Source organism: Asparagus officinalis, chromosome 4 (genome assembly GCF_001876935.1).
Source record: "Asparagus officinalis chromosome 4, Aspof.V1, whole genome shotgun sequence".
NCBI classification, from domain to species: domain Eukaryota; kingdom Viridiplantae; phylum Streptophyta; class Magnoliopsida; order Asparagales; family Asparagaceae; genus Asparagus; species Asparagus officinalis.
Window position 1 is genome coordinate 139,182,639 of NC_033797.1, and position 15,607 is coordinate 139,198,245.

Genomic DNA, 15,607 nt, shown 5'->3' on the forward strand with positions numbered 1-15,607 from the left:
AAAAAAAAAAAAAAAAAAAAAAAAAAAAGAGAAGGAAAGGATAAACAGGAGACTTTTTGTTACCGGTAAAGAATATTTTGTCCCATTTTTGTTCCAACAGCTGCTCTGCAATATCTCGGCCCCCTTGAACGACCTTCACAGCTTTGGAGTCCAGATACTTAGGGATAGTGTTTGCTAAGAAAGCAGATGATGATGGAGCAAGTTCAGAAGGCTTTAGGACTATTGCATTTCCAGATGATATAGCTCCAATAAGTGGCTCCAAGGAAAGTCCTGAATCAAACAGTCATGAGTAGGGGTGCATTCGGTCGGTCCCAATGCGGCTCGGATATGATGCTTACCGTATCTATACCCACTTACCCATTTCGGATATTGATACGGATATGGATATAACCCGGTAAGGAAAATTCATACCCATATCCGCTAAAATTGGATACAGATACGGATATATATGCAGATATAAAACAGATATGAGAAAACTAGCACCGTTGAAAAAAATAATGTTCATGTGATACAAAAGAGTTCATTATTTTTGAAAAGCTAAGATTAGATATCTTGATCGTCAAGATTAACCTCATATCCTTAATCTAAAGACTAAAACCATTGTAACAATATGATTGATATGTACTCGGATATTTCAGACACGGTTCTGAATATTTCACTACAAACCATATCCTATCGGTTATAGATTTGAGTAACCATATCCGTATCTTAATGAATACGGTTATAGATATTTTTTCGGATACGGATACAATTTAAAACCCCTAGACATGAGGCAAATTGAAATATAGTAAAAATGGTTTTCACGTCGATTATACCGTTACCCCAGAAAGAACGTTATTTGTGGTTGCTTTGTGAAAATTATCGATGGACACAAGCTTCATATGTTCAAGTAAAATCATAAAATGAAAATTGGTCACGGGAACAAAATATATGCTCAGAAATCTGATACCCATTACAGTGTACCCAACATAATTGCCTTGACGTGTACCCATTAAATATGTGGTTGCAACGTAACTATTACGTTGACGTGTACGGCCCACACTTCAACCACACAAAGGGGAATTAATAGCCAATTCTACATATCAAGGACAAAGTAGAAACATGTAGCGGAGGTGATCTTAGAGACAAAATATTCCTAGAATTATCTCTAGACCCATTTAACTTTTTCGTCCGTTGTATAAATAGTTGGTAAATAGGGGGGTGGCAAGTGGATCCGGTCGGTTACCCGGGTTTGAGTCGACCCAAACCTGACTCGACCAACATAAGGCAAAGAATACAAAAGTAATTGACTGAACGGGTCTACGTACTCTCACCTAAACCCATGTCCGTTTCTTGGTAGAGTATAAAATTATAAACCTTCACGCTCATTACAACTTCAGAGTTTTGGTGCAGTACGGTGAAAGAGCCCTTTGGTATATCTAACCCACTTACAGCTTAGTATATGGTTAGACATGTCCTATATGGTCACATACAACTATAGATATTACTTTACATTACACGAAATGGAAATTTTTATGGTTAATAAAAAACAAACCAATGTAAGAAAGCATATAAATTTACTTCCCAATTTGGCTAGAATATCACCTGCATCCCTTTCTTAACTCTCCAACCGCCAAAAAAACCCCAACAAACTTTCAACTCAAGCGTACGCATTTAGGCCTCGTTTGGTACGCGGGAATGTGGTGGAATAGAATGATCATTCACACTTCTCATTCCTTTCTACCAAACACACCCATTTTTTTGAAGTTAGAATGCTCATTCCCACTTCTCATCAATTCTCACTTTATGTGGGAATGAGCATTCCCAATGAAATGATAGGGAATAAACATTCCCACTTAAATAAGAATCAATAAAATATACAATTTTAAAATACGTTCATTCCCACTTTATTTTATAAATTACACCCAAACGTGAGAATGTGAATAACTATTCCATTCTCACATTAATTCCATTCCATTCATTCTTCCATTCCATTCTCATTTGAGTCCATTCCCGCGTACCAAATGAGGCGTTAATCTACATGAATTTCAGCGTAACAAAGTGAAACTACATGTTGTTGGTTATCAATGGACCAATGTCGTATGGGACTACATATTGTTGGCTATCAACGAGAATAGTACCAACACTAATAGTGCTTTATACTACATTAAATACTATAGTAAAAACATTAAACCAAATCTGATCCTCCGTACTTGAAGTTACTGTTTATGCTATAGTAATTTACTGTAGTATAAACAGTAAATTAAATCTTCTCATCCATACTTGAAGTTACTATTCATGCTAGAGTAATTTACTGCATCATAAGCAGTAAAACAAATAAAATGTATTAAAACTTGAGTCTTTCTTTAAGTATAGAGGAGTAAATATGATTTCTAAATGTAATATATTAAAAATTGGATCATTCTTTAAGTATAGAGGAGTAGATATAATTTCTAATTTTTAGCATACGATAATTAAATCAAATGTATTAAAACTTAGAGGGAGACAAGGTTAAAATGCAGTGCTTAAAAAAATAGGAGGCCGTGCAGGTGCACACTAGTTAGTTGTTAAACAAGAGTGTGGTTTTGCCTAAACTTGCATTAATTGCAGCTGCATCAAGTTTTCTTTTCACTTTTGAAATAAAAAATAGCTAGCGGGTCAGAGATCAGAATCTATCTCAATCACCACCCTTTAATTAATTCACTGCAGTTAAATAAATGAGTGAAAATCAACAGTACCTATAGGTAAATTCCAAGAAGAAAGAATGAGAACAACTCCAAGGGGCTCCTGCACCAGTTCACAAGTTGTTGGGAAAGCGCCGATGGGAACTGCAATCTGAAAATAACGACCAATTCATGTAATCTTTAGATATCTTTATAGAGAGATTATTTTAAGGGTTAAATGACTCCATGTAATATTGCCACATTGAAGTTACTACAACTATAGTTCTATTGTTGCAGACAGACTCCCTCAGTGGGGGTCTATTTGCAAAAATAGATTTTCACCAAGGGCGTTTATCTGCAACAATAGAACTCTTTCAGGAGGTCTATCAGCAACAATGGGTCTACAAGGATAGTAAGTCCAATTTGGCGATGCTAATGGGGGCTAACTGCAGTTAGCCCATAATTTAATAAACAATTTCATGGGATTAGTCTATACTAATCCTTGATTTTAATAGGGTAGAATTCCATAAAAATCAAAGGAATTCTTGAAAAAATCAAAGAGCACTCCTTCGAGCCAAAATCGAGAAGATCAAGTATGAACAAGATAACATGTGCTATATTTTGACTTCTAAAAATGGGAATCTATTTTTTTTTAAAAAGGCTGGTTACTAGGTTAATTTGAACACAATTCTCCTACACATTATATTGTATTAATAGCTATCTTATATTCTACCTTTGTGGGAGCCATCCATTTCTTGATATTGTCTAGATGACACTTGACAGACTTCATGACAAGTCCTACCTGCATATAATATATACATTCAAGAATCATGAACAAACCAGTGGATTAATAAAAAAATATGTAGCATTTGATAAAGAAATAAAACCTCATCCCTGAAAGCTTCAGCTCTGTGCTTGCCAAGATCTTCTTTCAGAACCCTCAAAATATCCTCCTCGGTCTCTTGTAGCAGCTTCAGAAGAGCAGCGAGCTGAGATTTTCTCCAGGCCAAGCCCTTTGTTTTCCCACTCTCAAACGCCTCTCTTGCCTCACTCAGTACTGCATCCAACCCCATCACCTCCATTTGCTGATCCCTAGTTTCTTCAGAATTGTACGAGTGGTATCTCCACCTCCTTGTGTGATTTATATAAGGGTTAGTTATGGATAGATCCCTAATACTATCGCCAAATTGCGCATACACTCTCTATACTTCTCTTGTTGCAGATAGACCCTTCGGATTCTTAACCCCGAGAGCTTCTGCCATTTGAATTAGTTATACGTACCGTTTATTACGCAAATTTATAGAAAGTGAAACTAACAGAGTCGAGAATCCAGGGGGTTCCATCTGCAACGATAGAACTACACGAGGTCTATTGACAATTAATCTAATACATATATAGTAACAATAATATAATGGATAATAATGGGAGTCAATTTAATAGGCCTGTGAGCAGTTCCAACTCCCATCTGCCTCTTCTGCTTCCTACTTTCTGAATTATAGGAGTACATTGAACCCCACACAGCAAAATCAGGTTTATGACGTAAATGTAGTACTGAAAAAGCTCTGACAGCGCAGGCAAACGACATCATGTATGATTGCTATGATTTGATCTCCTTTTGGCCGCGGTTGTAGGAAATTTTTACAGCATAAATCCTTTTCCTTTTATTATTAGTTATTTGCTAGAATACTTAGATTCGCGACATTCCCTCCACCTCTTATCAACTACCTCCTATTAAAAACAATACCAAGAATATGTCACGCCATATCTAACAATAATGACTGTATTGATAGCAGTGATGGGATATGGGCCGAGTCCGGTCAAACCCGATTCAGACAGATCCGCTTCTGTCACAGGCAAATCACACCAGAGCCATAACGTAATGTCACGCGCACTTCTTCACCATGAGTACTAATTACCCAGCTTGGCGTAGAGCCGTGATCAATGCTCTACGGCCGAGAACAAGGTTGGGGTTCGTTGGAGGAAGTCTTTCATGACCAGACGACACCGACCCAGATGTTCATGCTCCGGTCGAGTGTAGCTCCATGGTAGTTATTGAACTTATATAAGTGCTGTCTACCTTGTCAATCGTTTGCCATCCCGAGTTTCCTCAAATCAATCACCATTTCAGTGTCTCTTCCGTGATTATCTATTCTTAAAGGTCTTTGGGTGCCTCTGGTTTTTCATATCTCTGGCCCTACAACTCACATAAGATGAATTTTCGGTCCTCTCCTTGCGCGTTTCTAGATTATAGTCCTACCCATCATGGCTATCGGTGTCTCGACCTGTTGCGCGTAGCGAAAATTTCGGCAGCACTTCGGCAGCACAACAAGAGAGTCAGGTCGCAATAAGAATTTTCGTCTCGCCAAGAAAACAAGAATCTGAAGCGAATATCTCAACAAAGTGAGATATCTGCTCTTCCTCTCATCAGTTCTAGGACTGACCTGTCGAGGGATCCTAAAAAGCTATTACAAATCACACAAAAACAGTACAACCAATTTTTACGTGGTTCGTCAAATTGCCTACGTCCACGGGGAGAGGATGGGGAGATTTCACTATATGGAGGAGAAATACAACGGGTTATAACTCACAAAATCACTTAAATATAACCCTAACCAAAGCTCTCAACTCCCTCATAATATCTCCCTCTCAAAGTGCTCAAAACAATGCTAATTCTCTCCTATTCTCTCCTTCAATTGTTCCATATATATAGAAATCCTAAAATCATAAACATACTAGGAATTCTAAACCAAAAACCAAATCAAATTAGGAATCCTAATAACCTATTACCAAAATAGGTTAGGAATCCTAAACCAAAATAGATTAGGAATCCAATAATTCTCCACCTCGACGAAGTGTTCCCAACACTGAGCCGACACCAACATGAGCACCAATGTGTCGTCTCTCTAAACTCGGCTGCACCAATATGGTTGCCTACGTACCCCCTCTCCCAAGGGATCAAGCCGAACGCAGTTCACTCAAATGGCCGTCAACAGCCTCAACAATCACGAATGTGCAACAAGTTTCGACAATGATCAAACTTGTTGCTCGGAACCACCTTAGTGAGCATATCCGCCAGATTATCCTTTGTGTGGACTTTCACAATCTTCACATCGCCATCTTCAAGAACATCCCGAACGAAGTGATAACGGACGTCAATGTGCTTCGTCCTCGTATGAAAAACCTGATTATTTGCCAAATAGATAGTACTCATGCTATCACAATGAATGGTGACAGACCTCTGCGAAATACCAAGTTTCACCAAAAGTCCTCGAAGCCAAATAGCCTCCTTCACAGCCTCCGTAACTGCCATATACTCTGCCTCCGTCGTAGACAAAGCCATTGTGGTCTGTAAGGTGCATCTTCAACACACCGGCGCACGGGTCAAAGTAAACACATATCCCGTAGTAGACCGACGCTTATCCAAATCCTCGGCATAATCTGAATCAACATAGCCAATGCACAACTGCCCACCTGTAGTGTCCCGCTCATAAACCAAACTAACATTGAGCGTACCTCGAATGTACCTCAAAATCCATTTCACAGCGTCCCAATGACCCACTCCTGGATCGTGCATGTATCTCGACACCATGCTCACCGCCTGTGACAAATCCGGTCCCGTACATACCATTGCATACATCAAGCTTCCAACCGCACTCATATATGGAATCTTCAACATCAACTCTCGATCTTCAACTGACTTCGGTGAAAGACCAGCTGAAAGCTTCAAATGGGCTCCTAATGGTACACTAACTGGCTTCGTATCCATGCTAACATGGAATCGCTGTAGAACCTTCTTCAAATAAGCCACCCGTGTCAAACAAATTCTGTCCTTCTTCTTGTCTCTGCTGATCTCCATCTCTAGAATGCGCTTCGCCTCACCCAAGTCCTTCATCTCAAACTTATTTGAAAGCCGAACTTTCAACTCATCTATAGCCGACCTGGAAGTAGAGGCAACTAACATGTCATCGACATAGAGCAACAAATAGATGTACGCACCTCCTTTCAACTAGCAAAAATATACGCAAGGATCAAACTGGCTCCGAGTGTACGAATGACCAAGCATAAAACCATCAAATCGCCTATACCACTGTCGAGGAGACTGTTTCAAACCGTATAGCGATTTCTTCAATCTGCAAACCAACTTATCTTTTCGTGCAGCTCGGAATCCTAATGGCTGAGTCATATATATTTCTTTATCAAGATCACCATGAAGAAATGCCGTCTTCACATCCAACTGATCTAACTCTAAACTATACCGTGACACCAAAGCTAGCAGAATCCGAATCGAAGAGTACTTCACCACCGGAGAGAAAACCTCATTATAGTCAATACCTTCCTCCTGTGCATAGCCCTTCGCAACCAACCTATCTTTGAACCTCAATGGAGTGCCCTCAATGCCCTCCTTCTTCGTGTATACCCACTTGCAACCAATTGCCTTCCGCCCCTTTGGAAGCTCAACAAGCTCCCATGTATCGTTCTTATGAAGAGATTCCATCTCCTCCTGCATAGCCACTTGCCACGAATCAGCCTCCGAACTCTGCTCGGCCTCTCTGAATGTAGTAGGCACTAACTCATCGATACTCTCCACCGGAAGTGCATACGCAACTGTGTCGGCATACCGTGCTGGCATCTGTATGTTTCTCCTCTGTCTCCGAACCGCAATAGGATCTTGAACCTGAGCCGTCGGTTCCTGATCCTGCACATCAGTACCCGTATCCTCCGTATCACCGTCGTGCTCGCCTGGCGTCACCTCAGTCGGCACCTGCATGGATACTATACCATCTGGACAATGTGGAGCTGCATCGATCTCCACCACCTATGATATCTCCTCCGTCGGGTCGCTCTCCACCTGATGAGAGCTGGGAAGCTTCAAGATAGAAGCCTCATCGAATGTGACGTCCCTACTCAGCACAATCTTCTTATCCACTGGATCCCAAAGCTTGTATCCCTTGACACCATGCTTGAATCCTACAAATATGGCATTCCTAGCTCGAGATTCTAATTTATCAGTTCTAACATGATAATATGCAGAGCACCCAAATACCTTGAGCTGGTCATAATCATGTGCTGGCTTTCCTGACCACATCTCCATAGGGGTTTTCCCCTCAATCGCAGATGAATGCAGCCTATTAATGAGGTGGCTCGCATATGTAAGTGCCTCAGCCCAAAAGATCTTTTCCAAACCACTCTGCGATAATAACCATCGGATCTTCTCCAGTATAGACCGATTCAATCTCTCTGCCACCCCATTTTGCTGCGGTGTATGACTAACTGTGAAGTGTCTCTCTATGCCCTCGTCTCGACATAGCTGCTGAAAGGGGTCAGAAGTATACTCACCACCGTTGTCGGATCGCAACGTCTTGATCTTTCTCCCAGTCTGCAGTTCCAATCTCTTCTTCCACTCCACAAACAAATCTAGGACTTCACTCTTCTTCGTCATGGTGTACACCCAACAACGCCTAGAATAGTCATCTACAAAAGTGACGAACCAATGTCGACCACCAAGTGATGCAGTCTTGGTGGGACGCCAAACGTCTGTGTGCACGTAGTCTAGGATGCCCCTCGTCTGATGAATGGCAGTCCCGAACTTCACCTTCATCTTCTTGCCAAGAACACAATGCTCACAGAACTCAATCTTCCCACTCTTGGCTCCCTTCAATAGTCCCTGCTTGTACAATGCATGCAGTGACTTTTTACCTGTGTACCCCAACCTATAGTGCCAAAGTCTGCTCATGTCCGCTTCTAAAATAGCCGAAGCAACCTGGCCAATCTCGGTGCTTCCCTTCAGATAATACAAATTCCGATTGCGGAATCCCTTCATCACCACCAATGATCCCTTAGCAACCTTCGCTACAGCGTTTTTGAAAGTCACCTTGAATCCCTTCGCCTCCAAAGCTCCAACTGAGATAAGATTTTTCTTCAGTTGAGGAACAAATCTCACCTCCTTTAACTCACGGACTACTCCATCGTGCATCCTAATCCGCATGGTACCTATCCAACAAACGCCACAGGATTGATCATTTCCCATGACAACAACGCCCCCGTCGACTTTCTCAAAAGATGTAAACCAGTCTCGTCTAGGGGTCACATGAAAAGTAGCGCCGGAATCAAGCATCCAATCTGATGCATCCATATGGTTCACCTCCAGAGTAATCAGTAGAGAAAAGCACGAATCATCGGAATCATCGCCTTTCGTAATATTCATCTCATTGGCCTTCGGGCCCTTTTTCTTGCCATTCTCTTTCTCCTTGAGCTTCGGGCAGTCTCTCCTCCAATGTCCCTGCTCCTTGCAGAATGCACATTGGTTCTTTGCTAATTGGTGACGGCTTCTTGACTTTGACCTTCCTCTATTGGTGGCGGCTTCTTGACTTTGACCTTCCTCTATTACCACCTTTCGGATATGGGCTTCTACCTCTCGTCGACAAGGCCTCTCTTGAAGTACTAGCGCGGGAAGTCTCCTTGTCCTTCCTCCTCAAATCATAATTGGTCAAAGCGTTAGTCACTTTACTATAGCTGATAGAAGATCTCACGTTCAACAAAGTGAGCACGAAAGTATCATACTCCTCATCGGGTAAGGAGCCCAACAAAATAATCGCCTTGTACTCATCCGATATCTTCTCATCAACATTCGCCAAGTCCGACAACAACTTAGTGTAGTTGTTCACATGAGCCGCTAGCGAGGTGCCTCTAGACATCTAAAATCTGAAGAGTCTTCGTAATAAGTACAACCTGTTCTCAACACTCTTTGTGAGATACTTATTGTTGAGAATTTCCCACATCTTCATTGCAGACGTCACCCCAATCACATCATATTTCAGCTCCTGTTCCAAACAGGACCTGATCACTCCATAAGCGTTTCTATTCATCTTCTCCCATACCGCCTCTTCATATTTAGGTGGCCTCTCGTGGACCATGATATTTTCTTCCAAGTTCTGAGCATTGAGCGCATCCTATACGTCGTTCATCCACAAACCAAAGTTGATTTTGCCATCATACTTCACCACACTAATCTTAGTGTTCTGAAAACCAACTTGTATTGTACTCGCCATCGACTTGCTGCTTTCATCTTCTTCTCCCATTGCAAACTAACTCCAAATTATAGAGAAAGAACAAATTTGACAGAATTAGGAACCACCCAACTGAATCCTAGATCGGATTCCAAATAGATCTCCTATCCACACGAGGAAAGCGAAATCTCCAATGGCAACTCCTAATGCTATCTCCACCGAAGCCTAGAACTCCAAGAACCAAGCTTCACACAAGAATCTTCCTCCACCAAAAAAAACCATAGATCTGAAATCCGGGCTTTGATACCACTTGTTGCGCGCAACGGAAATTTCGACAGCACTTCGACAGCACAACAAGAGAGTCAGGTCGCAATAAGATTGCGCGCAACGGAAATTTCGACAGCACTTCGACAGCACAACAAGAGAGTCAGGTCGCAATAAGAATTCCTGTCTCACCAAGGAAACAAGAATCTGAAGCGAATATCTCAACAAAGTGAGATATCGGCTCTTCCTCTCATCAGTTCTAGGACTGACCTGTCGAGGGATTCTAAAAAGCTATTACAAATCACACAAAAGTAGTACAACTAATTTTTACGTGGTTCGGCAAATTGCCTACGTCCACAGGGAGAGGATGGGGAGATTTTACTATATGGAGGAGAAATACAATGGGTTACAACTCACAAAATTACTCAAATATAACCCTAACCAAAGCTCTCAACTCCCTCACAATATCTCCCTCTCAAAGTGCTCAAAACAATGCTAATTCTCTCCTATTCTCTCCTTCAATTGTTCCATATATATAGAAATCCTAAAATCATAAACATACTAGGAATTCTAAACCAAAAACCAAATCAAATTAGGAATCCTAATAACCTATTACCAAAATAGATTTGGAATCCTAAACCAAAATAGATTAGGAATCCAACACGACCTACACATGCGACGTCTTTATATCGCGAGGCATGTTTGGTTTGATGAGCTTAAGTTCCCGTTCCATACCATGAGCCACTCCTCTCTTGTTTCTAACACATCTTCGGTCGAGCCCCTACCTACCTTTCCCAATCCAGTATATACTCCCCCTAAACTCCACTTTATCATGGCACTGTTCACGGCACTGTTCATCCATCTTCATGTATCGTTCTCCTCTTCTACCACATCACCACCTACTTCAGATTCCCCATCCTCCTCCTCTTCACCCACCACCGGTGTCACTCCACCACCACCTCTCCGCACTTATACTATGCACCTGCACCCTAACCTGAAATCTAAAGTTCTTTTCTCTCCTTCAGCATCCACATGCACTACCACCGCGCCCACACCACTTCTTGAACCAACATGCTTTACCATTGCTAATAAGGATGCTAAGTGGCATAGGGTTATGATTGACGAGTTCAATGCCTTTCTTCGGAATGATACTTGGTCTCCTGTTCCGACATCTTCAACCATGAATGTGGTTGGGTGCAAGTGAGTATTCAAGATCAAACGACGGGCGAACGGGTCAATTGATAGATATAAGGCTCATCTGGTTGCTAAGGGATTCCATCAACAACCAGGTGTGGACTACGAGGAGACCTTTAGTCCGGTCGTTAAGCCCACGACGATCCGCACTATCATTGCCTTGGCCATATCTCATGGATGGTCGATTTGACAACTTGATGTTCACAAAGCCTTTCTCCACGACAATCTCACTGAGACCATCTATATGTCTCAGTCACTTGGGTTTGTTGATCCGGCACTTCCTAGTCATGTCTGCCTCCTTCATCGGTCTCTGTATGGCCTCAAACAAGCCCCCCAGAGCTTGGTTTCATCGACTGTCTCAGGCACTAGTTGCTAATGGATTTACAGCGTCCAAAACTGACTCTTCTCTCTTCTTCTACTCGAATGGCGAGGCTCAGTTATTTGTTCTTGTCTATGTGGATGATATTATCATGACAGGTAATGATTCAGAATTTATATCTCGCCTCATCAACTCATTGTCAACTGACTTCTCTCTTAATGATTTGGGCCCTCTTCATTATTTCCTCAGCATTGAGGTGATTTCTAAACCATCGGTTCTCCTTCTATCTCAGCGGGGGTATATTTCTGAGCTTCTTCACAAAGCGGGCCTCTCTGATGCCAAACTTGTCACCACTCCACTCTCTACATCCATGTTTCTCTCTAAACTCTCTGGTACTCTATTTCCCAATCCGACTAAGTACCTACAGATTGTAGGCGCCCTTCAACACATCACTCCGACTCGACTAGATTTGTCCTTTGCGATCAATAAGGTTTGTTAGTTTATGGATCAGCCGATGGAGGACCACTAGATGGTGATAAAACGTATCCTTCGTTACCTGAAAGGAATACTAGATTATGGCCTATCCTTCCGACGTGGACTCACTGATCATCTTCAGGACTTATATGATTCTGATTGGGCTGGATGTCCTGATGTTCGCGGATGTCTCACAATCAACACATGTTTCTCGTTCTTACACTGAAACCGAGTACAAGGCTCTTGCCGACACGTCAGCTGAACTGACTAGCTTCAGTCACTCTTCAAGGAAATCGGTATCCCTCTCCATTCTCCTCCGGTGCTTTGGTGTGACAATTTGGGGGCCACTTACCTATCAGTGAATCCAATTTTTCATGCACGGACGAAGCACACTAAGATCAATTTCCATTTAGTTCGCGACAAGGTTGCTTGTCTCGACCTTTAGTTATAGTTTATTTCCACACAAGATCAGCTTGCGGATATCATGACCAAGCCGTTAGTCAGAAGCCGCTTCGAAATCCTACGATCCAAGCTACAAGTCGTTTCACGCCCTTTGCTTGCGGGGGCGTATTGAAGATATTCTTTGATTCTGAAATCTGTAGGGATGCTGTTAGATACTAGATATTATATGTAGAGAGTTGATTGACGTGTCACCCCTACTTTAGTCCCACATGGATTAGTGTGAAGAAATGTTAGTGGCTTAAATAGAGAAATCCAATGCCCAAGAACAACTACCGCTAGCATTTTGGCAGTGGGTTTTAGCTAATATCGAGTTGCTCTCGGTGGGTCTCACGGCTTACATGCGCCCCCGGACTCGTGGGCCCGGGGTGTGATAAATGATATCAGAACAATTGCCAGCTGAAAGTGTGGAGCTAAGTGCTATACGGGGTTAAGTGCTATAATGTGTGGATGTGGTGAGAGCTACCTCTAGAGCCCGTAGGAGCCACATCTAGAGCTCGTAGGAGCCACCTTTAGAGTCCACATCGCCTGACAGTGATACTGGGATGTGCCAATTGTCATGCTGTGATGACGAAGGCGTCGTTTTTGTAAGGTGAGATCATTGTGACACCCCTACTTTAGTCCTACATGGGTCAGTGTGAAGAAATGTTAGTAGCTTAAATAGAGAAGTCCAAGGCCTAATAACAACTAGTGCTATTATTTTGACAGTGGGTCTTAGTCAACATCGAGTTGCTCTTGGTGGGTCTCACGGCTTACATGCGCCCCCAGGCCCATGGGCCTGGAATGTGACAATTGATATCAGAGCAGTTACCAGCCGAAAGTGTGGAGCTAAGTGATATACGGGGCTAAGTGTTACACCGTGTGGATACAGTAGGAGCCACCTGTAGAGCCCATAGGAGCCACCTGTAGAGCTCATAGGAGCCACCTCTAGAGTCCATATTGCCTAGCAGTGATATTGGAATGTATCCATTGTCATGTCGTGACGACGAGGACGTCGTTTTTGTAAGGTGGGATCATTGTGACACCCCTACTTTAGTCCCATATGGACCAGTGTGAAAAAATATTAGTGTCTTAAATAGAGAAGTCTAAGGCCTAAGAATAACTAGTGCTAGCATTTTGACAGTGGGTTTTAGTCAACATCGAGTTGCTCTCGGTGGGTCTTACGACTTGCACGCGCCAACGGTGCCCGTAGGTCCGGAGCGTGACAATTGATACTCTCTATCTCTTGCAATCCCTCTATGCATATACACATGTATGTTGATTAATGTAATATACAGAAATTCATTTGTTTTCTCCAAATAATAGTAGTCACACTTGATCTTTCTTGCAGGGAATGATCTTTCTCATCGTGATCATGTCAAGTAGTAGCTTCGGCAGTGCTTTCATATTAAAGATATTGGACCTCTAAAATATTTCCTTGGTTTAGAGGTAGCTTGCTCTCCTGTAGGTATAACTCTTTGTCAGCGCAAGTACACTCTAGGCATCTTGGAAGAGTCGGGAATGGTAGGCCGTAAGCCATCTCTATTTCTAATGCAACAACAACATATCCTTCTACTTGACTCGAGCTCTCTTCTTGATGATCCAGGCCAATATCGAAGACTTATTGGTGTTGGGGATTCAAAACAATCAAATCGAATTCGTGCCCTTCCGAATCTTGTGTTTGAGAGTTGAGCAAGTAGGAAAATCACCACAAATCAAATAAAAACTTGTAGGAAAGTAAACAAGAAAGAACACACCAGATTTAACGAGGTTCGACAACGTGCCTACATCCTTGGGAGCCACACCACATAATTTTTTGATTAATTGAAGAAGATTACAATGCTCACAATAGGCCTCTCTCTCTCTAAGAAACTGGATCTCAAAGAACCGTCAAAAACCTTTATTTTTTGTCAGCAGTAAACCCTAGAAACATATAAGAGTTTATATAGGACCCCTGATCAAATAGAATTCCAAAATAGATTTGGAAACTGGAAAATCCCGTCGCGGTCGATCGGGCTTTAGTTTCGGTCGACCGGACAGAGCGCCAAATAATTACAGGGTCTGGTGCATGTTTTTGGTCGACCGGCCATCACCTTCGGTAGACCGATGACCACTCTCGGTCGACCGACAGCAACCTTTGGTTGATTGGTCAGAGTACAATTTTCTCCTCAGTTTTCTACAGGGTTCGCGATCGACCGGACCTCCTCCGTCAGTCGACCGACCAGCGTCTGAACTATTTTCTTCCTCTTTTTGAATTAGCTTGGGTCTACACTACTTAGACTAACAATCTCTCACTTGGAGACCAAAGCAACATCAACAAGCTCTCCCGAACTCCTGCCTCCTTCGCAAGCATCTTCTCCTACCCAGAAAACATCCATTCTTCAATCATCATCAAACCCGACGATCCCGCTGATCCTCCTGGTGTGGCTCCACCTTCATCTCCTACCCATGAAGGCCAACCGAAGTTACGCACAACTCCAATTTTTCAATGGTCACTGTTTTTGTCTATATCCGTAGGATTTTGACTCCCTAAAATCTTCTCTAGCTGTAACTTCCTGTCCTTAATCAGCGAGCATATAAAATGGTATCGTATGTCGATGTGCTTCGTTCTAACATGGTATACTGGATTCTTGGCAAGGTGTATAACACTCTGGCTATCACAAGAAAGAACTCAGTTCCCCTGCTTAATTTAGATCCAACTCTTCCAGACACTCTGTCACCCAAATTATCTCTTTGCTTACTTCAGTCACTGCGATATACTCAGCCTCGATTGTAGATAATGTTATAATCTTTTGCAGATGTGAAACCCAACTCACTGCTGCTAACGCTAAGGTATAAACATACCCTGTGGTACTCTGTCTCGTATCATAATCACCGACGCAATCTGTATCCATGTATCCCGGCAGTACTAACTCCTTCTTCCTGAAACATAGTGGCTTGTCTGTAGTCCCTCTCAAGTAGAGAAATATCTACTTCACGGTCTCCTAATGCTGCTTCCCTGGATTGCTTACAAACCTACTCATAACTCCCACTACATGGACGATATCCAGCCTCGTGCAAACCATCGCGTACATGAGACTCCCAAAGACCAACGAATATGGCACTCTGCTCATATGCTCCTTCTCTGCATATGTCTTGGGTGATTGCTCCTCAGATAACTTGAACTGACTTCCAAGGGGTGTGCCGATGGGCTTTGCATTCTGCATGCTGAATCTCTGAAGTACCTTCTCAATATATTCAGCTTGACTTAATCTCAACGTCCATTCAAC

The 15,607-nt window shown here is 42.4% G+C and overlaps 2 protein-coding genes across 2 annotated transcripts in view; one reads left to right on the plus strand and one right to left on the minus strand.

Annotated features, from left to right (window-relative positions):
- LOC109839548 (aldehyde dehydrogenase family 3 member F1-like) overlaps positions 1 to 3,979 on the minus strand; it is a 5,838-nt gene extending 1,859 nt beyond the window's left edge. The window contains exons 1-4 of the mRNA XM_020408023.1: positions 3,530 to 3,979; positions 3,376 to 3,444; positions 2,718 to 2,814; positions 64 to 270 (exon numbers count right to left, since the gene is read on the minus strand). Of these exons, the coding sequence (XP_020263612.1) occupies positions 64 to 270; positions 2,718 to 2,814; positions 3,376 to 3,444; positions 3,530 to 3,724 (568 nt within the window). The 5' untranslated portion in view covers positions 3,725 to 3,979. The remainder of the gene's footprint in view (positions 1 to 63; positions 271 to 2,717; positions 2,815 to 3,375; positions 3,445 to 3,529) is intronic.
- Positions 11,395 to 14,030, plus strand: LOC109839383. Its single transcript, XM_020407811.1, has 2 exons — positions 11,395 to 11,584; positions 13,786 to 14,030. Exons 1-2 carry the CDS (start codon positions 11,395 to 11,397, stop codon positions 14,028 to 14,030), a joined length of 435 nt encoding a protein of 144 aa, XP_020263400.1.

Bases quoted from the DNA above. Each gene is read 5' to 3' on its own strand.
- LOC109839383 (XM_020407811.1), top strand. From the start codon at position 11,395: ATGTCTGCCTCCTTCATCGGTCTCTGTATGGCCTCAAACAAGCCCCCC. The intron at 11,585-13,785 runs GTAATGATTCAG...TCCTTGGTTTAG, and splicing joins GGATGATATTATCATGACAG to AGGTAGCTTGCTCTCCTGTA.